The 26,798-nt window shown below is 30.4% G+C and overlaps 1 protein-coding gene across 1 annotated transcript in view; it reads right to left on the bottom strand.

Moving 5' to 3' along the window:
• Nucleotides 1–4,145: 4,145 nt before the first annotated feature.
• Nucleotides 4,146–26,798, bottom strand: part of LOC139844105 (CEN-like protein 4) — a 30,634-nt gene continuing 7,981 nt past the window's right edge. Inside the window, exons 3-5 of the mRNA XM_071834318.1 lie at nucleotides 7,798–7,838; nucleotides 4,565–4,616; nucleotides 4,146–4,311 (exon numbers count right to left, since the gene is read on the bottom strand). Coding sequence (XP_071690419.1) covers nucleotides 4,146–4,311; nucleotides 4,565–4,616; nucleotides 7,798–7,838 — 259 coding nt within the window. The remainder of the gene's footprint in view (nucleotides 4,312–4,564; nucleotides 4,617–7,797; nucleotides 7,839–26,798) is intronic.

The following is a 26,798-nucleotide window of genomic DNA, read 5'->3' as shown; positions in this document are numbered from 1 at the left end:
CTGAACTTTTTAAAATTGAAAAGTTAATATAAGTGAAAACTTTTCATAAATAGTAACCTTCCAAAAATGGAAATTCTTTAGTGAAGCATCACTATTAGCATAGTTATCATGAGACTTCAGTTAACTTATATTCTTACATGCAAATCCCCACCATAATATCGTTAATTGGTGGAATTGAAATGTTGCAAGCTTAATTATTGTGAGTAGGCCTATTGAGAGTGACATCTCTAACCATTGATTACTGACACACGTGCAGTGTCAGGGGTTTATGTTTAGCTCGATATTATAACTAATGGCATATTGATATTTTGATATTTTGATGTTTTGAACTAAATCTTGTGGTCTAAAACTTTATTGATTATTAAACCTATGATGTTCACTCAACCATTGTGTTGATACTTTTAAGCATGTTTGTCTCAGATGATGATTAGCTTATGTGCTGCTTGATGATTGCTTAGCTACGTGTTTGCATTGGAGTCCACAAATTCATAACTTATCATTCATTAAACAATTTTTATTTACATTGGATTTATTATGTAAAACTTTATTTCATTTTCGCTGCAATACAAATATTGTTTTTATAAAATGTCTCATTTAGAGTCGTTCACGCTTATATACTTGTGTGATGATATTGAAATGTCATATTTACCCCGGCCCTATTTGGGGGTGTGACAAAAAGTCACAAAATATTTCTTATTCCATAGAGTAGGAGTTGCATGCAAAACACATAAATCACTGTGCGTTAGTTCTAAAATTTCAGTATCACGATGTACATTTTGAAATAGTTTCTTAGTGATCTTTGTCAACATACACGTTTTACATTATCAAATGTTGATATTAAACCATCTTTAGACATATCTATCATTCTTTTAAAGTGTATGTGTCCTAGTCTAGCATGCCAAAGAGTAGAATCATTTATGTTAATAGTTGGCATACAAGCAATATCAACATTTACATGATCAATGTTAAGTCTAAACATTCCATTGCTTAAATAACCAAAACCAATAAACATATCATGTTTAGATAAAATAAACTTATATGATTTAATAACTTATTTGTAATCACAATTATTCAACATATACTACTAGAAACCAAGTTTTCCTAATTTGTGGTACATGCAAAACATTAAACAAAGAAACAAATTTTCCAGAACTAAAACATAAATACACACTTCCACATCCATGAACAGGGGCTGGTGACTCGTCTCCCATATGAATTCCATCAGTCACCGACTCGTAATTCTTGAACCAACATCTATCCGTGCACACATGAGTAGTAGCTTCCGAGTCAACCCACCACGCAACATCATCAGTATGCACAAAATGAATCTCAGATATATACGAAACATAATAATTCTAATTTGAATTATGAAATATAATCCGACCTTTTGGGGTTTGGTTGTTAGAACCATTGTCTGAAGCTTCTGCTAGTTCCCTTAGCATTGTTAGTACCAAAATAAAACTTGCAATTCCTTTTCAAGTGTCCAGATTTACCACACTTTCAACAAGTCAATTTAGACTTCTTGTTCGGATTAGCCTTGTTGTTACCTTGATGCTTACATGTGCCCTTTTTGTTATTATTACGAGTGAACCTTTTATATTCCACAATATTGACAGCAGACGTACCAGTAACTTCGTTGCTCTTTTATCCTGCAGCTTGAGGGATTCCTCAATATGCCGATGACTACCCAACTCAACAAGAGTTAACTCCTCCTTCTTATGTTTCAAAGAATGATGAAATTCTTTCTAAGAAGGGGTAGTTTTTCAATGATGCTTTAGACTTAAATAGACTTGTCCATGTTCATCTTATGTTGTGTGACATGACCAAGTATAGGAATGAGCTCATTGTATCGTTCTGGGACCGGTCTTAAATTGACCATTTTGTAATTATTAAAATTACTCACTAGGAACTTTTTACTAAAAGCATCCTCAGACATATACTTGGTTTTCAAAAATTCCCATAGTTCTTTAGCAAATTCAACATTCTGATAAATATCGAAAAGGGAATTAGCTATACTATTGAGGATTAAACCTCGAGTGATGTAGCCATCGTTATCCCACTTGCTCCTTTGCCGAATATGTTCAACAGTAACATCATCACCATGATCTTCGGGAATAGGTGTGTTGAGTACTTACACCACACTCATGCTGCTCAGAAGGAAGTACACCTTCTTCTGCCATCTCCGAAAATCAATTCCTTTAAACTTATCAAGTTTAGAGAAATTCGTCATCATGTGCTTCATCGTAGCCGCCATCAATTATAACAAATAATTAATTTCGATTGTTGGAAGATTTAATGTTTCATGTAGGATAAAATAATCGATGACCGGATAAATCACTGAATCGTGGTATCACTTTCCGAAAGTAATAATTCAACTCTTATTGCATGTGTTACACGAAATATCACTTTAGGATAAGACAAGGATTATGTTCTTGTTTTTGGCAGAAGAACCCATTTATAGAAGAGTATTTTGAGTTTCGTATTGTATCTATCTCATGTATAATCGTCTATGTATTTTTAGGCACCCGTAATTATGAAAGAAGTTATATTTGAATCAATTGACTAATTGAATCTCTATAAATATCTCTCATAATATTTAAAGTGGTTAAGTTAATAATCTTTTCTATAAACAAGAATTATAATTTCCAAAAATATAGCATAAATGGTTACAAAAATATCCTTCCGTATTTATTAAAACATGGAGATCACGTTAAATTTCAGAAGTCATGTTATGTTTTTTCTTTACTGCCTCTAAGAGGGAGTAGTAAATCCTTGCTGCCCGGGGAGTAGCAATGCTGCCAGGGAGTAGTAAAACCTTGCTGCATATGTAGCAACAAAACCTTGTTGCCCAGTGAGTAGCAAAACACAATGAATTTTAACCAGTTTTTTTGTTGCCTCCTCTCATGCCGCCTCTTATGTTGCCTCTTAGAGGGAGCACCATACTTGTGCTGCCTCTGCAACCGTAATTATGAAAGAATATATATTTGAATCAATTGACTAATTGATTCTCTATAAATATCTTTCATAATATTAAAAGTGGTTAAGATAATAATCTTTTCCATAAACAAGAATTATCAGTTCCAAAAATATAGCATAAATGGTTACAAAAATATCCTTCCGTATTTATTAAAACATGGAGATCACGTTAAATTTCAAAAGTCATGTTAAGTTTTTTCTTTACTGCCTCTAAGAGGGAGTAGTAAATCCTTGGTGCCTGGGGAGTAGCAAATCTTTGCTGCCAAGGAGTAGTAAAACCTTGCTGCATATGGAGCAACAAAACCTTGTTGCCCAGTGAGCAGCAAAACACAATGAATTTTAACTAGTTTTTTTGTTGCCTCCTCTCGTGCAGCCTCTTGTATTGCCTCTTAGAGGGAGCACCATACTTGTGCTGCCTCTTCAACACTTTCTTGTGCTGCCTTTTCAACACTTTCTTGTGCTGCATTTAAAGGCTTTTCTTGTGTTGCCTCTTAAGAGGTAACACCAAACACTTAGTTAAATTTCAACTAACTAAGAAAACATAGTACAGAAAACACTTAGTCAAATTTTAGTTGACCAAGAAGACATAACACGAAAATACTTAGTCAAATTTTGAGTACACCAAGTCATGATAATAAAGTATACAAAACAACATTTGGGTCCGAGTAGTCTATCACTTAATGGGTGTACACTTTGTACCTCCTAATCCATTTACAAGTGTAGACTAAATCCCTTAATTACGCTAAATTTTTAACAAAAGCATTATAATCGACGTGATTCTTTATAACGCTCCCGCCTTACTCGTTGTTATCAACCCTTAGAGTCAAGTAGAAACCATACACATGTAACACATGAAATTTTATTAACATCAATAATGATCCAATTATGATGAATCACGTCTACAATCTTGTTATCAACCCTTACATCCAAGTAGTGAAGTAGAAACCGTACACATGTAACACTTAAAATTTTATTGACATCCATAATGATTCAATCTTGATGAATCACGCCTACAATCTTTATGCAACAAATTGTAAACGAACAATTATTAAAGATCAGTTCAATAAAAAATTCTTAAAGCTAGTTTATGTGCTTAAATATACATATTAATCAAGTATATAATATGAAATCACATATCATAAATTAAACGTTTGAATTCGACAAGAGTGCTATCGTCTTCTAGGGGCGTTCTCTCTCTGGCAATTAAAGAAAGTAGCCGTAACAAGCAAATCAAGTTCATTTTCCTGAGTAAAGTTTCTGGTGTTGAATCTATCTCTTGAAGCTGGACATCTTACAGTTTGTCTTCCATTTTGCTTAAAAAGCAAGAATACATACCTGCGTACAAAATCAATTAATAGGAGTTAATTCATATTTAATATGGAGAATAACTCACTTAGCTAGATTGCAAATATTTGAGTAAAAATAATTATCCTCTCGGATAGCCTAAACAATGTAAAGCTATATTCGTTTCCTATTTACAATTAGAGGTAGCTTGAACAATATAAAACTATATATGTTATTAACCCGTTTACAATTGCATATATGAAAAATAATTAAAAGATAACAAGAAAATGAGTGTAACTATTACCTGTGGATGCCAATGTTTGGCCTGGGCATTTGATAGCTCACTACCTCATTTCCTAAATATAAAAAATCATACAATTCAACAATCTTTTGTAATAATTTAGTTGAAATAAGGTTGGTTAAAATGGTTGAAACCTAAAATCACGCAGATATTTGAATTTGACATAGGTTAAGTGAAATAAATAAGTTAATATTCTCTCTCTTTCATTATAATTATCTATTATTTATTTTACAAAGTCTTTTTTTTTTAACTTCAAATATTTTTAATTGTAATATATAATATTCTATAAAAATTATATTTGGAATGCGTTTTTATTAACGTAACTTGAACGGAGTAGTATATAAGTATAACACAAACAAAAAAATGTAGAGTTAAAGTTAAAAATTAAAGAATGTGGAAAGTCAATAGTGAACACTTGTAAGAGTTCTTCTAACAATGACAACACTTCCTTAATGAGTACTAGCCGCTACATCAGCACTTCTCACCAGAACTAAACACTACCAACAATAATAATGCTGTCTCAAATATTATTATTTTTTGAACGGCAGGTTAGAGGTTAGTCGCACACGCACGCACTCGGAGGAAACCACGACCCTTGACCCTTCCATGCGGAGCCAGGTCAGGAATTCGGGGAAAACCCCCCGCCGCAATCGAGACTCGAACCTGGGTCTCTCTCACAAGCAGGTAAACCTACTACCACTGAGGCAAGATGCCTGTGGCATGCTGTCTCAAATTTTAAAACTTAAAAATTACATTTTCATTAAATTTAAATTTAAAATACAATAAATATAAAAATACATTTAAATTAAAAATAGGCTAAAAATAAAAATACATTAAATTTTAAATATAGATTAAAATTATAAAAACTATTTTTCGTATTCGTCTTGATCTTCTTCATCTTCGTCATCGTGAATGAGTGAAGGTCTCGCTTCATCTTGATTGTTTAAATTCATTTTCGAATTATGTTGAATATGATAATTAGGTGGAAGATTCCATACGTGTTCAACAAGCATATCTTGTAGTGGTCAATGATTGTCCGCATCTCTTATTTCCGCGTCTAGCTGAAGTTCCGCCTCAACACCCTTTCTCGGATTGTTCCTCATGTACGCCGTACCGGACGATAATTCTCATCGAGTCCACAAAATGCATGGCCATTGTTCTCGGTTATCATATTATTTAAGATTACACATGCAAGTTAACGTAATTCTTCTAATTTTGCGGATATAATATGGTCTTGTCGGTTGTTGAACAATTTTCCATCGGTCTTGTAGTATTCCAAATGCATGTTCAATATTTTTTCTTGCCGATTCTTGATATTTGAATTTTAAGGTTTTTAGTTCTATTAGATTTTTGAACGATTTCACTAATGTTGACCATTCCGGGTAAATTCCATCCGCCAAATAATAACCTTTGTTAAACCTACACCCATTAACCGTAAAAGTACACGGTGGATCTTCACCAAGTAATAAGTCGCTATACAAATCGAATTAATTAAGTACGTGATATCGTTATTCGATCTTGCGGTTCCAAATAAAGCGTACCAAAACCACCCATCACACAAGGCTACCGCTTCAAGCATGGTTTTCTGGACACCATGGTCACCTCGTGTATAATGACCCTTCCAACGTAGCGGACAATTTCTCCATCCCCAATGCATACAATTGACACTTCCTAGCATCCCCGAAAAACCATATATTTCAACATGTTTAGTGGTCAAACGTTGCATATCTTGCGCATTCGGTTTCCTCAAATATTCGATTACGTACAAGTGAAAAATACATTTGCAAAAATTATTTAAACAATCATAATAGGTTTGTTCACGCATATGCAAATACTCATCAAAAAGAATGGTGGAAGCCGCATACCCTAGTTGTTAATTTTTTATCGATATTAAAATCAAGTAATCCGGTAGCATCACGTTTTTGATGAAAATAACTAAATTAAATTACGGAGGAATCGGAGTTTGAGAAAAATTCAATTTACCTTGACATATACGAAGAAATAAAGGCTTGCTCATTCGATATCGTCTTTAGAGGTAATCTGGTGGAAACGCATATGTGTCAAAAAATTAAATAATCTTACCATAAAGCCCTTGCGGTTCTTTCTCGATCTCTATATAGGTTTATTCTAGGTGCTCTTGGTATGGATTCGACTTTTTCATCATCGCTTAACTCATCCAAATTATCAAGTAAATCGAATGCTTGATTATAATTTAAATTGTTCGTGATCGTTAAGAGCGTATTTACGTCGGGATCCGAATTTCACGTATTGCGATTCGTAGTGTTGTTATGAAAAATATAAGTTTGAGTGTTGTGTTTGAAAGAAAAAAGTGGTAAATGGGAGTGTCTAAAAGAAATGCGGATATGGATATGTATATATAGTGTAAATTAATTAAATAAAAAAATAAAACTAGCCGTTGCATTTTCAAAATTCTTTTCTTCCAATGGTCACTTTTTGACTATATGTCATCCTGCAACAAATCTGTCAAAGAAAGAAATGAAAAAGGGTGACAATCTGGGTGAAGAGCAGGGCGGCTTGCTGCTGGGTGAGTTCGAGGGTGGATTCGAAGAAACGACCGTTGGGAGCACTCTAATGGAATGGTGGAGTAACACCGAACTATTGGTTGAGTGGTAAAAAGCCTCAGTTGGTTGTGGGTCCGTATCCTTGAAAAAATAGATGTATGTTCAAATCCTGAGGTGGAGTTTTCTCCAAAGTTGTGCCTCTGGTATCCTTCACTCTGTGCGGGTCAAACAGTTAACCTAAAGCTTTCCGGGTACGCTTTGCGCGATGGTTGCGAGGAGTTTCTTCCTAACGGGTGTGCGTGTGGCAAATGAGATAATTCGATGCTAAAATTGTGGTTCTAAAAGAAATGGAACGGTGGAGTATTAGACTATACTTTGATATTTGTTGTATTGTATGCATCGAACTAAAACGACTACAAGTAGTGTGTAATAACACTTTCATTATTTATAGTATTAAAGTGTACAGTGATTTCACTGTGGTTAACTTAATTTGTGATTTCTTAAGTTCTTCGGTCTAGTTAACACCTCGACGTTTCAAGAGGTCAAATTTATAGGTAAAATAAATGGTCTAAACATTGGATGAACTGGAGATACTGCTATTATGGACATGCTTAGTGGAAATATTTTAAGGACAACTGGATAAGTAAAGTGTTTATGAATGCATCCGAAGTGTAAAAAAAGAGCTTGTTTTGAGTCAAGAAAATAAGAATATACCAAAAGAGGAGTCAGTGGTGCCTGGGATGTCTGTAATCATCCTGAAAAAGAAAGTAGATGCAAGTGGCTAAGTGTCAATTCAGTTTTCAGTTTGCCAAATAATATTTCCATCTCACATCGTTAGTTGACTATTACAAGTCAATACAGTACTTATAATGTGATTTGGATAAGGTTAACTACTCTAAATTTCCACTTCATAAATAAAGAAAAATAAGAAGGTAATCTTTTACAGTATATTCTAATTATGTACTATATCTTATGTACGTATGTCAGTACTTATAAAATATTCTCTTTATTTCTTTCTTAACTATTTAAAATTAATTTTCCACTTCATTAATCAACAAAAATAAGAAGATAATTTTTTATATTCTTATGTACGTAGTAGGATAGAAAATTTTGTAATACTTAAAATGAAACTATAAGATCATGAAAAGATACAATGTAACGCTGATATCTTTTTAAAGTTATGCTTTTTGGTGAGAAACCATTACATTGTGACCGAAGATGTAAAAGAATTATGTTATGAATTACATATATAATTTTTAGATATCACCAACATAATTTTTTTAATTTTTTTTTTATAAAAGTTGATTATATTATATATTTTCCGAATTATAAAAAAGTTGATTATATTATATATTATATATATTATATAGTTGTCTAATATAGTTGTCTAATTATAGTGGAAAAAAAAAATTCAAGTAATAAAACTTATCGATAATAAAATCAAGATCATGAAATCAAACGAACAAGATCAATTTCATTTTTTTATTCGATGAGTGTTAAAAGTAAAACTATTATGAATCGTAATAGTTACCAAAAGATAACCACAATAATAGGATACCCACAATCTTTCGAATCCTTTAAGCCTCTCCAAGCTTTAAGACCAGTCGAACCAAGAAGAAAAAGAAGTCATATTGATTTCGATACACACGAAAAACACACTATCCCTTTTTCAATGTCATAATCAACAACTCCTTTAAATCAACAATTCTTCGACCCCTATCTCTGTCAAATTAACTTCCAAGTACATTTCCAGTGAGAATTTAGACTTCCGCCATCGCTACAACTACTGGGATTGAATTTGAACTACTCATTTGTTGTCTGATTCGAATAATAGATGTAATAACTTCTATGGATCAGATATAACTAAGGATATATAGTCTTTTATATAAACAGTTGTGACAACAGTCACAAAATGTTCATCATATTAATATGATGTGGTACCTATAAATGGTCATATTAAAAGATATTTCTTCCAAAAGAATATAAGCGAAGTTCAAGTGCAAATGACAATTTTAATCGTCTTGGATTCAACACAATAAAGAGAAAATCGACAAATCATTAAGGTATCACAACAACAGAATTTATAAAATGGACAAATCAAAAGGTTAGGTTATGTTTGGGGTTTTATCTTTGGTCTTAGTTGTTAACAATATGTATTAGTTTAAATTTGCTTATTTTAGTTAGGCACTTAGGCTTAACTATCTAGCAAAGCCCATGTAGTGTCTATATAATTATGCATCCATGTACTCATTAATCATCATTATGGATCAAACCTAACTTTCAACAACTAAATAGACTACATATTCCCACCTACATACCACAAATAAATTTGCTACTCTGCCTACTCACCCTACGCCGTGTATATTTCTTGAATGCCTATCTAATCATCATGGCTATTGTTGTCTTAATCTTGAAACTATTAAGAGTGTCCTCTTTCTTCATATCACATATGAAGACACCATAACTTTCTTCATTCTAAACCTTTCTTGGTCCACCGCCAAAAGAAATTTCCAGTCAACTACTTCATTTGTTGACTCCTGCCCAACCGGCCCATCCCGAATAGCTACTTCACAACCTACATTTTTCACAACTCACATCCTACGTTTTTCACGATCGACATCTTCTTCTACTAAGGCCCAACGCTACTCTAGCACCTCCTTTGGCCAACTCTTCGACACCCAACCAAACTTCCATTCATCTTATGGTCGCTCGGTCTCGAATTGGCACCACAAAACTCGTTCACCATTTAATTTTAGACGTATCCACCGTTTCGCCCATCCCAAAATTATATGCCTACACTCAATGACATAAATAGGGCATTGCATTAATTAAGAATAATATTTGGACTCTTAGAAACACATTTCTCGACATCGTCATGTTCACCGGCTTGACATTAGAAACACATTTCTTAGAGGATCGAAACCTCGGTGACACCAGTTATATGCATCAACCCCGGTTTTTCGAAAAGAAAATTGATGGTGAACCAAGTGAAGATCGTGTTACTACTACACGCAAATTTTCTTGTTGAATGAAAAATTGAGATCAAGATTGTGTTGAATGAAAAATTGAGATAAATTGAGATCATTAATCTTGTTGGAGAATATATCAAATTGGATGATTGACAAGTGCTTAATTGAAGCCAAGCTACACCTCGCATAGTCTCATAGATGTCTTCACATCATATAAGCATGGTGATTTTGGTATTGTATACAAGGACAAAGGGAATTTAGCAATAGTTGTATGAATTGGTGATGTTTGCGGTTTGCTTGTAGACAAACATATATACCGGCCGCCATATCTATATATCTATATTCTATATCTATATGTATATAATATTAAATTCACAATATCTTTATATTTGCTGACTATTTATCATATGTTCATATAACTAAGTTATTAAGTTTATGAGACCATATATATGAATTCATACTTGATATACCTTATTACCTTGTCTGAAAGGACCCGTCCTAATCCATCCGGACGAAGTCCATATTGATTATAGACGATTCGTAATAGTTGATTACATCGCGAGGTACTTGACCTCTATATGATACATTTTACAAATATTGCATTCGTTTTTAAAAGACAAACTTGCTTTACATCGAAAGTTGACGGCATGCATATCATTTCATAATATATCCAACTATAATTGACTTAATAATAATCTTGATGAACTCAATGACTCGAATGCAACGTCTTTTGAAATATGTCATGAATGACTCCAAGTAATATCTCTAAAATGAGCAAAATGCACAGCGGAAGATTTCTTTCATACCTGAGAATAAACATGCTTTAAAGTGTCAACCAAAAGGTTGGTGAGTTCATCAGTTTAACATAAATAATCATTTCCATCATTTTAATAGACCACAAGATTTTCATATTTCATAAACATCATTCTCATATCAGGCATTTCGCAAACTGCATAGAGATAAAAATCATTCATATGGATTGAACACCTGGTAACCGACGTTAACTTAATGAATAGAATATCTCCAAAACAGAACCTCTCGTTTGTATAATAATCTCGAAGTACTAAAGCATTCGTACCCCGAATGGGACTTGTCAAGGTCCATAGATCTATCTTTAGAATTCGCGTCAATCAGGGGCCATTTTCCTAAATTCTTAGGTTACCAGACTTGAAGGGCGATATTCGGTTTAATAATTCTATCATATAATGTAGTTTTTGATCACTTGTGTCTATTTCATAAAACAGTTATAAAAGCAGCGCATGTATTCTCAGTCCCAAAAATATATATTGCAAAAGCATTTAAAAAGGGAGCAAATGAAACTCACAATACTGTATTTTGTAGTAAAAATACATATGACGACATTGAACAATGCAGGGTTGGCCTCGGATTCACGAACCTATATCATTGGTATGTATATATATTAAAATGTATAATCGTAATTGAACAATTTATTATATCTGTATTTATTATTAGTGATATAATATATTTTTTTTATGTTAATAACCTATATATGTCATTTTATATATATATCTTTAAGTAAATAACCATTTTTATATAGTTAAGTTTTTGCATTAAATATATATGTATATATATTTATATACATTTGTATACCTATATGTATTTTATAAACATATTTTGTTTGTTAACTTAATGATAATACTAATAACAATAATACTAATAGTGATAATAATATTATTGATAATAATTATAATAATAATACTGATAGTTTTATTTGATAGCTTAAGTAAAATTGATAGTAATGATAGTAAATTTTAATAATAACAATATAGATAATCATAATCATAATAATAATAGTAAATATTAATGATGATACTTATAACAATAATAATGATAAATATGATATTAATAATTATAAGTATATTGATAAAACTAATATTTAAAAAAAACAATTCTAATATTAATGATAATAATAATATATTTTTTATTACTTTCATAATAATAATATTGATATTCCTCATACGTAATAATAATAATACTAATAATAATACCAATACTTAATAATAATAATTATAATTATGATACATGTATTAATATCAATTAATAATAATAACAATAATAATAACAACAATAATAATAATAATAATAATAATAATAATAATAATAATAATAATAATAATAATAATAATAATAATAATAATAATAATAATAATAATAATAATAATAATAATAATAATAATAATAATAATAATAATAAAAATTTTAAGAACTACCTCTTGAAAAGAAAATGGCTTTTAAAAAAAGAATACACCATGCGCCACTGCCCGGGTTCGAACCTCCTACCTCTCGCTCGACCGCTTAACACCCTAACCATTCGTCAATTTATGTTTTCCTGATTAAATCACTCGCTCTATTTATTTAACCTTGTAGCCGTTTTTCTTATATCTTCTTCCTCCTCACAGTAATTTAAATCGGACGTGACATTAACAAACACCACCACTGATTCCCTTTCGGTTTTAGATTTATGAATCGAAACTGAGGCGAATTGGGGTGTTTGGAATTCAATAGAATTTAATTTAAACAGTCTCAGCAGCTTCGACGAACACTTATATGAACTTGAAATTAGATTCTAAAATTAGGATATGTTTAGATGGTAATCACAACATGAAATAACTCTTAAATCACACACAGAAACTTTTGAAATCGTTAATGTAACTTGAATCATACTAGATAACTTGAATTTAATCGAAGCAAATTTATTTGACTTTTTATTCAAAATCTTTGACTCTAAAATTGGAATTCGATATCGAAAATTGGCACTTGTAACTTTGCAGAAAGATCAACTAAGGGATTCCTAACACAATGGTATTAATAGATTTTGATAACTCGTATGAATTTGAACCATGGTAAAATGTATACGCGAACAGAGTAGGCGACTCTCTTATAAATAATACACAGTTTACTTTGACAGTTTAAAAGACTGTAATTGATATTTATAATAGTGAATTAATAATGCAGATTCAATGATATCGTAATACACTAGATTTTAGAGGTCGACAGAAAGATTTTGCAGGTACAGAAAAATAGATAAAATAAATATTAGGTTAAGTGATCACTATCAAATTTTGGTGTTTAATTGTTTGTCTTATGGTATAAAGGATTTGATTCAAATATTCTTAACAGACAGGAACAAAAACCTCCTACAGGATCAATGGGTAAAGGTAACAGGTTGTACGTTTTTTTTTATAAATTATATAATTGATTTTATTAAAAATAAAAATAATAATAATAATAATAATAATAATAATAATAATAATAATAATAATAATAATACTAATAATAATAATAATAATAATAATAATAATAATAATAATAATAATAATAATAATAATGATAATAATAATACTAATTACTAATAATTATTATATTAATAATAATGATAATTTTAACAAGTTAATAATAATTAATGATAGTGATAATAATAAAATTTTTAATAATAATAAAAGGTATTGGTTCCTTCTAATAATATTAATTTATAACAATACTAATAATTCTTAATGATAATAATATCTAATAATACAAAAAAAATATAACAAGTTTCATGTACTCCATTTTTATATTTAGAATAATGATATTAATAATACTGATATTGATGTTAATATTTATAGTAATAATGAGAATAATAGTAATATTACTATATCAATTATATTTTACTTTCAATTTAACATATTAATATTACATGTTATTGATTGTGTAATATATAACATGACATATATCGAATATTTATTATTCATACATATAAATCTAGTAATAATTATATATTAAAATCATATATATATTTATAATTGTTTTCATTTTAAAATGCACCTAATTACTTTGTATTTTATTTTACATATTTAGTTCTAGTATTTAAATTATATTTTATAATTTCAATTTATTATATATACTTTCGTTTATAAATATATATACATATTGTTTATAAACAATTGTTCGTGTATCGTCGGGAATAATCAAAGGTTAAATGAATCCATTTAAACAGTTCAAAAATTTAAGACTCGATCTAATAGACTTTGCTTATCGTGTCAGAAACATATAAAGATCAAGTTTAAATTTGGTCGGAAATTCCCGGGTCGTCACAGTACCTACCCGTTAAAGAAATTTTGTCCCGAAATTTGAGTGTGGTCGTCGTGGTTAACAATAAATATGTTTTCCTGATGAATATGAGCTGATAAATAGAATTTTATTACTGTTGAGTAATATGGATAAGATAATTCTATTACTTGAAGAGTACGAGTGACGCTATCACAAAAGAATGAAATGGGTAAATGCAAGTTCGCCTTAACCGGTGAGGTAGTCACGGTTGATTTTCGAAATTCAAGGAATTAAAAGATGATCTGTGAAATCTATATAAGATTTGATTCTTCGGTGAATAAAATCTCTTTAATTAAATGCGATTATCTGTCTCGATTGCTTTGTCTGGTATCTCCACTATAAATAAACTTCTTCCGTTCCATTATTTTCACCACTCCTATTCTAAATTTCCAAATTTAAAAGATTGTGAAAATACTTAATCTAGTTCTAATCCTTGTCCTTATTCTTACGATCGCAAAAATCATTCTCCTTTTCCAATTACCACCTGAGGAATCTGTTTTCTTCTACTTAGCCCTTGGTGTTATAATGTTTTTAATTCTCCCGTATCTTTATGTTGCGATAAACATTAATATACACGGTTTGTAATTTTTGTGTTGTTATCGAGCTGTATATTCCCTATTATAATTTGAAGTTTCATACTTTTGTTTTCTCTTCCCGACTTTAAGTCAAGCGAATAATTTTCCAGAATTTGTAGATATAGAGTTTCGAATGATTATAATGTTCTAAGTAGAAAGGAACGTGATAGCACGATTTAATTTGTCGAATTACCATAATCATTGAGAATAGAACTATCAAGAATATATTTTTTGATATGTTCAGAAGTTAAGCAGAATGAAAGAGTTATGTAACATGGCATGTGATGATGTTTTGATCTGTGAATCATCACGTCCCATTAGAATTCATCATGACTTACTGTAATATAATCACGTTGATCAAGTGTCATTATATTATACTAACTCATGCTTCAGTTCCCAACACTATTTCAATAACATTCATAGTTTAAACTCGAAAGTTTACAGAATATAGAAACTAATAGTTTCTATATGATGTAACACTGATAATACGAAGAGATTAATGATTTCAGATAAGAATAGTTATGACAATATCTTCAGAAATATGGAAGATATTTATAATGAAAGATACGATGATATCTTGGAATTTCTAATATCAAAGGATGGTGAAGAAAATTTGTCCGCAAGAGTTTGGAGTCAGAAGCAAGGTATTCGCTAAAGATTTCATCAGAAACAGAATCATTAGAATTCTTAATGTACACGTTTAGTCCTTGTGATTTGTTCAGAGACTCCTTCGTAGTTTGCTCACTCAGTTTTTCAGTTTCAAACTTTTTCTGAGCTTTGTCAACATACAATTCTTTATCATCAACTTTTGGCTGTTGAGGTCGTTTACAGTTTTTTTGTTGCTTTATTCAACTTTTCAAAATTCAGAGCATTAATTCGCAGACTGGATGCTTTTCAGAATTTCAGAGTTGAAAATCGTAATTTTAAGAGATAAACGTTATATGTACACATATAACTATTGATGTAGACATGCTCCGAGATTTCAAAATATTGAATGCTAATTCTCGGTAATTAGTATAGCAATTCTCATTATAAGGTGCGGATGAGTATATGATAGGGTTCTAATGAACGAATATAAGGATTTTTCTGAGAGACTTAAGTCAATGAGTAATAAAGTTGCTAGTAAGTTTACTGCTAATGTGATGGGATATAAATAGTTCCGCTGTAACGGTGACGAAAGGCAACTTATCTATCAGGGTTATAATAAGGCTTAATCCGAATGAAAGTCGAAGTTGATTTGTTGGAGCTGTGACAAAATTGGCTAATTTGGAAAGGAATTGCAATGTTATTTTCAGTAATAACAACGCCAAAGGAATCATAACTTCTACTTAGGTTCCAAGAGTTTTCAGGTGCATAACTATATGCATCAATCTTTTCTTCCGTAGATGAAGTACAGTTGGTTCATCCTCTCGGTTAAGGTGTTTTCAAGATTTATGAAAGGTGTGAACGCAGATTGTAATCGTCAAGATACAACTGAAGTTTAAGATGAAATCAAGTGGCAAACTTGAAGAATTGTTTAGTTTCATATGTTATAATCAATATTTTAATTCATTTTAATTGTCCAATGTTATTAGTCCACGGTCGATAGTCCACAGTTAGCAATTCAATATTTCATATATAGTTTAATATATAATATTCGAATTAATTAATACGTATCGTGACCCGTATTTGTCTTAGACTCGATCACAACTCAAACTATATATATTATTGTAGAATCAACCTCAACCCTGTATAGAGAACTCGATCATTACTGCATATAGAGTGTCTATGGTTATTCCAAATAATATATATAGTTGCGTCGATATGATATGTCAAAACCTTGTATACATGTCCCGATATTTAAAGTGCGTAAAATAAATAACAGAAATTAAATGACGATAAATAAAGTGCGTAAAGTAAATAACAGAAATTAAATGACGATAAATAAAATTGCGAGAATGTAAATTGCGATAATTAAATTACGATAAATAAAATGTAATTGGTTAGCTAGGAACAATTCGCTAGGAACAGTTAGCGTGGATTCTTAACAAAATTCCTCATAGTAAATTTGTTTGTTTCTAAAAAATTTTATTTTTTGTCAAATGTTTTTCTTCATTATGCCACTTGTTAGATTCTGATAAATCAAAATCCAAATATGGAATTGGATGAATATAGTTATTCTGTGGTGAACGGATTTGTATATCGGTGGATTTAAGTAGGATAGTAAACGACTGTTGAATCAGCTTCGAAGAATGTACATTGTAACTTATTAATGTGAAATCTGAATATTCCTTGAAAGGACCCGTTCATATACATTATAAACGATTCACAATAGTTGATTACATTGCGAGGTATTTGACCTCTATAAGATACATTTTACAAACATTGCATTCGTTTTTAAAAGACAATCTTTCTTTACATCGAAAATTGACAGGCATGCATACCATTTCATAATATCCACTATCCAACTATAAATTGATTTAATAATAATCTTTGATGAACTCAATGACTCGAATGCAACGTTCTTCGAAATATGCTATGAAAGACTCCAAGTAATATCTTTAAAATGAGCAAATGCACAGCGGAAGATTTCTTTAACACCTGAGAATAAACATGCTTTAAAGTGTCAACTAAAAGGTTGGTGAGTTCATTAGTTTATCATAATCATTTATTTCCATCATTTTAATAGACCACAAGAATTTCATTTCCAGTTCTCATAAATATATGTCCCATGCATAGAGACAAAAATAATCATTCATATGGTGAACACCTGGTAACCGACATTAACTAGATACATATAAGAATATCCCCTATCATTCCGGGATCCTCCTTCGGACATGATATAAATTTCGAAGTACTAAAGCATCCGGTACTTTGGATGGGGTTTGTTAGGCCCAATAGATATATCTTTAGGATTCGCGTCAATTAGGGTGTCTGTTCCCTAATTCTTAGATTACCAGACTTTAATAAAAAGGGGCATATTCGATTTCGATAATTCAACCATAGAATGTAGTTTCAATTACTTGTGTCTATTTCGTCAAACATTTATAAAAGCGCATGTATTCTCAGTCCCAAAAATATAAAGGGTAAAAAAGTAAATGAAACTCACCATACTGTATTTCGTAGTAAAAATACATATAACGTCATTGAACAAGTGCAAGGTTGACCTCGGATTCACGAACCTAAATTAATTATATATATTTATGTGTTGGTCAATATTTGTCTAACAAATTAGGTCAAGTCATAGTGTACCACAATCCTAATGCTCGAGACTAATATGCAAAAGTCAACAAAAGTAAATTTGACTCATAATAATTTCCAAAAATCTATACATGATTAATATATAGTTTAAATATCGTCGTTTTATATTTTTAAATATTTTTAAAAGATTTATTAGAGTAAATAATATAATTTATTTATTAATAAATAAAATTTTATATTAAATTTATATAATAAAATATACTTTTATATATATTTAAGTAATAAAATTTATAGGGTTCATTTAATATCATAAAGATAATATGATAGGTATTATTAAAGTAAGTTATTACACGTAGTAAAATATGTTTGTATCACATATTTATTTGATAAAATAATATCTATAATGATAGTAAGTAAAAGTTGTATTATTTTGTAATAATAATTATTATTATAAAAATATCAATATTTATAATTACTAAGATGATATTATGATAAAACGATAATTCTAATTATGATAACTTTAATATTTACGATAATTTTTAATATTATCTTTAAAATAATAATTCTATTTAAAATAATAATAATAATAATAATGATATTTTATAGTAATAATGACATTTCTATTAAAATGATAATTTTTGTTAAAATGATAGTTTTAATACTAACGATACTTTTAATAATAATAGTAATGATAAAAATAATAAGAACGATAATTTTATCTAAATCAATATCTTATAATATTTTAATTTCATCATGAAACTCTTACCCATTATTTCCTAATCGTTTCGTTTAATAGCTTTTAATCGTCTTTTATATCGTGTTCATAATAATGATAATAATAGTAATCAAAATAATTAGGTGTTACAAATATTTGTTTTAATTACACTAATATTAATAATGATAGTTACTATAACATTATTAACGATAATACTAATAATTATCTTAATGATAATATAGTAATAATAATAATAACAATAACAATAACTATTTTTAAATAATGATATATATATTAATAATGATAATAATAATAATAATAATACCAATAATAATAATAATAATAATTGGATAATAATAATAATACTAATTATAACTTTAACGATAATAACGATAGTAATAAAAAAAATAACAATTTTTAATGATAAATCCCTTTTATTGATAAAGATAATAATAATGATAATAATAAGATAAAACTAGAACGACGATAAAAACGACGATAATAATAATCATTTTTAATAAAAATATCGAAAATTCAATTGATTATAACTTCTAATTCGTTCATCGAAACCATTCGATATCTAAAGGAAAAGTTCTTAATTTTTCGCTAGCTTTCTAAGGACATGCATATCTTATACCTTATCTCAACCGCAAGTGTAACTAATTCAAGATTCAACCTAACCTTTCTAAGGGCAATATCAAAAGTACAAGCATGCATAATCCTAAATACTCGAGCACTAGTCAGGGATACACTATTAGTATGTAAAAGTTAAATTATGAGTAGTCACGTATCAATATTGAGATTCAATATTGCAGGAAAGGTACGTAGACGCAACGGAAATGATAAACACTATATTGACCTCACGAGCATACCCATGAACCATACTCAATCACCTCCATAGCTATAACCCATAATTTCCTTAATCCCATCCCACTCGAAAAACAATTTCGAAATCACTCGGATAGCACTCCGTCGTAATATTTTATGTATACTAATAATATCTTGAAATAATACGGAGTAAATATATATATGTAAATCGATTGAGAGAGTTTAGAGAAAAATATTTTCAAGTTTCTATGAAATAATGAAACCTATTGAATTCTATTTATAATAGATTTTTAAATTATTAAAGTGAATTATTAAAGTATGAATTATTAAAGTGAATTATTAAAGTATGAATTATTAAAGTGAATTATTAAAGTATGAATTATTAAAGTGAATTATTAAAGTATGAATTATTAAAGTGAATTATTAAAGTTAAAGTAAAGTAAAAATAAAGTAAAGGTAAAGTTTAAGTATAGTAAAAGTATAAAACTACATAATACGTATAATATACGTATAAATATATATAATATTAATTTAAATCATTATATATATTTAATAAAATAAAATATAAATATCGTTATCTTTATCATACTAGTTAAGTAATGAGTTGTCAAAAGTGGTTCTAGATATTTATAAAAGTTATATACGTTTTAATAATAAAGTTCTTTTTAAACTGAAAACGTTTTTGTACGTTTGAAACTAAATAGATCAATCGAGTCTTTATGAGATTCAATCTTCCACTATCCTTTGTCTAGTTCTCAGTGATTAACAATTTGTTCTTATTTATAAATCACTTTACCATTTTCCGAATATTGTTAAAATAGAAAGATTTCTCAAATCAACGTGGGCCTTTCAACAGAGACTTGTAATCATAATTCAATATATCTGATAATTCAATCATTTGATCTTATCTTCTAATTCCATTGATAAGTATTTTGAAACAGATACAATCATATAAAGTATTTAATCTAATATTTTGTTTACGTTTCAAGTTATAATATATATACACATATACATATATAATCATATTCGTTTAATGGTTCGTGAATCGTTGGAACTTGGTTGAGGTTGAATGAATGTATGAACATAGTTTAAAATTCTTGAAATTTAAATTAACAAATATTGCTTATCGTGTCGGAAACATATAAAGATTAAAGTTTAAATTTGGTTTTAAATTTCTGGGTTGTCACAGTACCTACCCGTTAAAGAAATTTCGTCCCGAAATTTGAGTGGAAAGGTCGTGAATGATAATAAGTATGTTTTCATGATGCATACGGGCTGAAAATTAGAGTTTTATTATCAGCGAATAATTTGGATAAACAATCCATTTATATGAAGAGTACGAATGAAGCTAACATAGAAGAGTGAAATGAGTAAGTGTAGATTCATCTTATCATTTGACGTAGATATGATTGATTCCCAGATTTCAAGGGATTTGAAGAAAATCTTCTTAATAAGATTTGACTCTCCGGTAATCAAGGGAATTAGGATCCGCTTTAAATGCGATCGTCCATTTTAATTGTTCTGTCGGAGATTTTCTTATAAATTTACCTCCTTCGTTTCCTTACAACTCACACCTTCTGTTGATGCATTTTATGCAAGTCCCTAGACATCTACCCACGTCCATTGCAGGTACAACAGTTTACAGGCCACCATGATTGTTCGTTATTATACTATCCGTGTTTGTATGTGGTTACAGGAACTGCAGGAACGAGATTTAGATGTTTGACTATGTTAGACTTAGTCAGACATACGAGTGAAGCCTCACTAGTACAGCTGACAGGCTCATACGCATGGTTGATGCTGAGCTAAGTCACAATTACGACCTAAATAAGAAGACACGAGTGAGTGATCACCCGTACGGCTGATGAAGCCAAATCGTACGTGTGATGAATGAATCGTATGGGTGAGTCAATAGCAGGGGTATATAAAGTCTTATGTTCTTCATTTTAGGTTAAGCCTCTCATTTGTTACACACACTCAGATCTAGTGAGCTCCTCCGATTCTCTCTCAGTCCAAATCACCCAGGTGGTGAATAATAGTTCTAGGTGTTGATCTAATCACACTTGATTTAGCTGTGATTTGACTAAATTAATCAAAAAAAAAACTTAACCTATTCACTAGAGGATTTGATTCACTTATTCCGCCATTGTGTGAGTTAAATCTGTTGATTTCTAAGTTCCTAGTCATGTTTCATCACCTTCTATTCTTTTCCCCTCAACTCATATTTTAAAGTATTCATCAATATGCTCCATCCAGTTCTGATTCTCGATATACTTCTAACTTCCATATCGGTCATTCTTCTTTTTCATCTACCGACAGAAGAATCTATTTACTTCTACTATACTCTTGGGTTTATAGTGTTTCTAGTTCTCCCGTGTCTTTATATTGCTATATGCATCGATATATATGGTTTATAATTTATGGTTTATCGTTGGGCTTTATATGTTCCCTTATATTTCAAAGTCTCTGCTTCTGTCTTCTATAATCATTATCATTCACAATTAATGCTCTCTTTTATTTACTGCAATTTATACCCCAATTTCTATTTCGGAGTTTTGTCCTTTCGTTTCTTCTTCTTGCGATTAAGCACCGCTTGTAATGGTCCAGAATTCACAGATATGAATTTCGAAATGAACATTGTTAATGTTCTAGGAAGGAAATTGTGATGGCACGATCTTGACTTGTCAAATTACTAGAATACCTTGGAAAAGGCCGAATCATCAAGAAATATTTTCTTGATATTTTAGAGGTTAAATAGAATACAAGAGTCGTATAACATGGCGCATGATGATGTTATGATCTGTGAATCATCACGTTCCATTTAGAAACTCAGCATGACTTACTGTAATATAATCACGTTGATCAAGTGTCATTATATTATACTAATTCATGCTTCAGTTCCCAACACTACTTCAAAATATTTCTATTTTAAACTTGAATGTTTCAGAATTTAGAAACTAAAATAGTTTCTTTTATGATGTAATACAGATAGCGCGAAGAGGTGAATGATTTCAAATAAGAAAAATTAAGAAAATATCTTCAGAAATATGGAGGATATTTATAATGAAAGATATGATGATATTTTAGAATATCTAAGATCAGAGGATGATGAAGAATATTATTCACAAGGGTTTAGAGTTAGGAGTAAGGTATTTGATAATAATTTCAGCAGACACTGAATCATTTGGATCCTTTGAAGGCAGGTTTAGTCTTTGTGATTTGTCCATAGCCTCCTTCATGGTTTGCTTAATCCGTTTTCCAGTTCCAAACCTTCTCTTTTTCTAAGCTTTTCTAACACACTATCCTTTATTATCAAACTTTTGACTGTTAAGGTCGTTTACAGTTTTTGCTGCTTCATCAGCATTTTCCAAACTTCGGAGAACTAGTTCGCAGTTTAGGGTGTTTTTCAGAAACTTCACATTCAAAGTATATAAGTCTAGGAGATAGACGTTATATATACACCTATAACCGTTGGCAGAGACATGTTGCAAGATTTCAAAATACTAATTGCTGATTCCCAGTAATTGGCATGACAATTCTTGTTACAAGATGCGGATGAGTAAATGATGGGGTTTCGATAAATATAATGACTTTTCGGAAAGTCAAAGATCAGTGAAGTTGTTGGTAAGTTTATTTTTAATGTGGTGAGACATAAAAGGTTCTCCGGTAACGATGACGAAAGGGCAACGTCTATATCAAGGTTATAATAAGACTGTTTCAACTGAAAAGTCGAAGTTGACTTGCTAAAGCTGTGACAAAACTGACTAATTTGAAAAGGAATCGCAAAGTTATTTTTGCTAATAAATGCCAAAGGGTCTGACACGGATACGTGTTAAATTATGACTCTGGTTTCGAGAGCTTTTCAGATGCAAGACTGCGGTTAATATGTGGTTGGATCATCATCTCGATTGTTTATTATTTGAAGTGTCTTCAGGAATTTTGAAGGGTTTTGAACACAGATTGTAATCGTTAATATACATATGATGTTCTAACACAGTTTTGAAGTCAAAGTATAGCTTGTGAAAGATGTAAGGATCTAAGAGTGATGATTTCGGTCATATCTCGAGTTGAATTCTGAGATTTCAAAATCAGAATATGCAATTAAATTTTGAATGAGTATGGTTGTTTTGATTTCTATAAAAGAATATATATTGTTTGAGAAAATAGTGAGTATAGTTGATGATTGCTGAATCAGATTCGAAGAATGTAACATATTAATTGTGAATTTATATATCTCTCGGGTATTACCTACCTGTTAAAAAAAATTTCACAATTAATATTTTGTACAAAATAATTTTTATTACAGTCTTTTTGAAATATATATATATATATATATATATATATATATATATATATATATATATATATATATATGTATATTTTCTTCAGATGTAATATCGATTTAATGAGTTAATATTAAATTAAACTCATTTAATTTACGGTTGAAACTAGAATTGAATAATCCCTTAAAGGCTTTAGAGATTACATAAGTATTACTTCAATAATATTGAAATTATGAATCAATACTTCGTTATTTGTTGGGGCATGATGTTGGTTTTCATTAAATTCTTGTGAACTTCGCAAAGTACAAAAGATGTTATCTGAAAAGTTTCGAGTACATTGATGACGAAAGTGTAAAATCAACATATATTTGAATAATACACTTGATTTATTATGAATTGGAATTTATTGAATTGAGACAGAGGTTGTAGTTAACGATAGTTAAGTTGCGAACGAAGGACGTGCATTATTGCATATTAGTAATATGAATTAACCGAGTAGTTAAGATTCACACATAATAGCTTAGTACGGAAAGATTTATTATGGTTTAAAGATTTATATATAAGATATACATATAAATCCTTCAGTGGAAATGAGTTAATTCTTCATAACTCGTTGATACAATATACTCGTTGTTGATTCATAATGATGTCCGCGGTGATTCTTGAACTGACGGAGCTTGTGAGGTTATAGGTGCTGCTAATGCTGATGCTGAGAAACCTGACGATGCTGGTGATGCTGGCGGTACTGTTGATGCTGTTGGTAAAACAAGTCTAGTTTGTAAATCGTGCACCATTCTGGTCAGGATTTCTTTTATCATTTCGGTCCACTCATCTGATTTATGGTTAGATCTAGAATAAGTAATCTCTAAAATTTTAGAGATTACATAATCACCGTAAAATATTTCTCCGATGAAGTCATGAATTAATACTTCATCGTTTGTTGTTGTTGGTCTTCCATGTTATTTATAGGACGTATGACCTTGATACTCGTGGGACAGATTATGGAGTTGAGGTTTACGACGCGGTTGTGGTTGGGGGTGGTAATGGTACTGTTGACGTTGATGTTGGTGGTACTGATTATGCTGCTGGTGTTTGTAACCTTTGCACCATATTCTCCAAAGCCACTACCCGAGCGCGAAGCTCGTTGACTTCTTCTATTACACCGGGATGATTGTCGGTTCGGACAATCGGATAAATAAAATCTAGAATTTGATGTAGTATATAATCGTGACGAGATACTCTGGAAATGAGAGAGAAAATAGTGTTTCGGACAGGTTCGCCGGTAAGTGCTTCAGGTTCTTCGTCAAGAGGACAATGTGGTGGATGGAAGGGATCACCTTCTTCTTGTCTCCAATGATTGAGGAGGCTACGAACCCATCCCCAATTCATCCAGAATAGGTGATGACTGATTGGTTGATCCATTTCGGTCACACTGCTTTCGGAGCTTGAGTGGGATTCCATTTCATAATCTGAGGAACTTGAACTAATGACGAATTCCATTTCGTACGATTGAATAAAGGGTTTTTCGATATGAAATGATTTTCCGACTATCGAATGGTATTCTAATTACATAGAATATATATATATATATATATATATATATATATATATATATATATATATATATATATATATATATATATATATATATATATATATATAGATCAAAAGATTTCGTAGATTACGGAGGACTTTGCGGGATATGTCAGGCAAAGTTTAAAGTAACAGATACGATATGATTTAGCAGATATGCTAAGATATGAATTTTTGTCTATACACTATTCATGCAATCAATGCAGCAAGACGTGTCTTAGACTAAAAATGATAAGCAGGTAATTTCCTGAGGATGATAAGTAGTTAATTTTCGACACAAAATGATAAGCAAAACATTTGACATGCAGACACGGTCGAAGTCCAGACTCAGTAATGCATCCTATCGACTTATCAGTTAGACACACTAATGCAGACCTGGTTCGCTAAGACCACCGCTCTGATACCAACTGAAAGGACCCGTTCATATACATTATAAACTATTCACAATAGTTGATTACATTGCGAGGTATTTGACCTCTATATGATACATTTTACAAACATTGCATTCGTTTTTAAAAGACAATCTTTCTTTACATCGAAAATTGACAGGCATGCATACCATTTCATAATATCCACTATCCAACTATAAATTGATTTAATAATAATCTTTGATGAACTCAATGACTCGAATGCAACGTTCTTCGAAATATGCTATGAAAGACTCCAAGTAATATCTTTAAAATGAGCAAATGCACAGCGGAAGATTTCTTTAACACCTGAGAATAAACATGCTTTAAAGTGTCAACCAAAAGGTTGGTGAGTTCATTAGTTTATCATAATCATTTATTTCCATCATTTTAATAGACCACAAGAATTTCATTTCCAGTTCTCATAAATATACGTCCCATGCATAGAGACAAAAATAATCATTCATATGGTGAACACCTGGTAACCGACATTAACTAGATACATATAAGAATATCCCCTATCATTCCGGGATCCTCCTTCGGACATGATATAAATTTCGAAGTACTAAAGCATCCGGTACTTTGGATGGGGTTTGTTAGGCCCAATAGATATATCTTTAGGATTCGTGTCAATTAGGGTGTCTGTTCCCTAATTCTTAGATTACTAGACTTTAATAAAAAGGGGCATATTCGATTTCGATAATTCAACCATAGAATGTAGTTTCAATTACTTGTGTCTATTTCGTCAAACATTTATAAAAGCGCATGTATTCTCAGTCCCAAAAATATAAAGGGTAAAAAAGTAAATGAAACTCACCGTACTGTATTTCGTAGTAAAAATACATATAACGTCATTGAACAAGTGCAAGGTTGACCTCGGATTCACGAACCTAAATTAATTATATATATTTATGTGTTGGTCAATATTTGTCTAACAAATTAGGTCAAGTCATAGTGTACCACAATCCTAATGCTCGAGACTAATATGCAAAAGTCAACAAAAGTAAATTTGACTCATAATAATTTCCAAAAATCTATACATGATTAATATATAG

Source organism: Rutidosis leptorrhynchoides, chromosome 4 (genome assembly GCF_046630445.1).
Source record: "Rutidosis leptorrhynchoides isolate AG116_Rl617_1_P2 chromosome 4, CSIRO_AGI_Rlap_v1, whole genome shotgun sequence".
Lineage (NCBI taxonomy): Eukaryota > Viridiplantae > Streptophyta > Magnoliopsida > Asterales > Asteraceae > Rutidosis > Rutidosis leptorrhynchoides.
The sequence above is the reverse complement of the archived record's forward strand: the minus strand, read 5'-3'. Positions and strand labels throughout refer to the sequence as shown.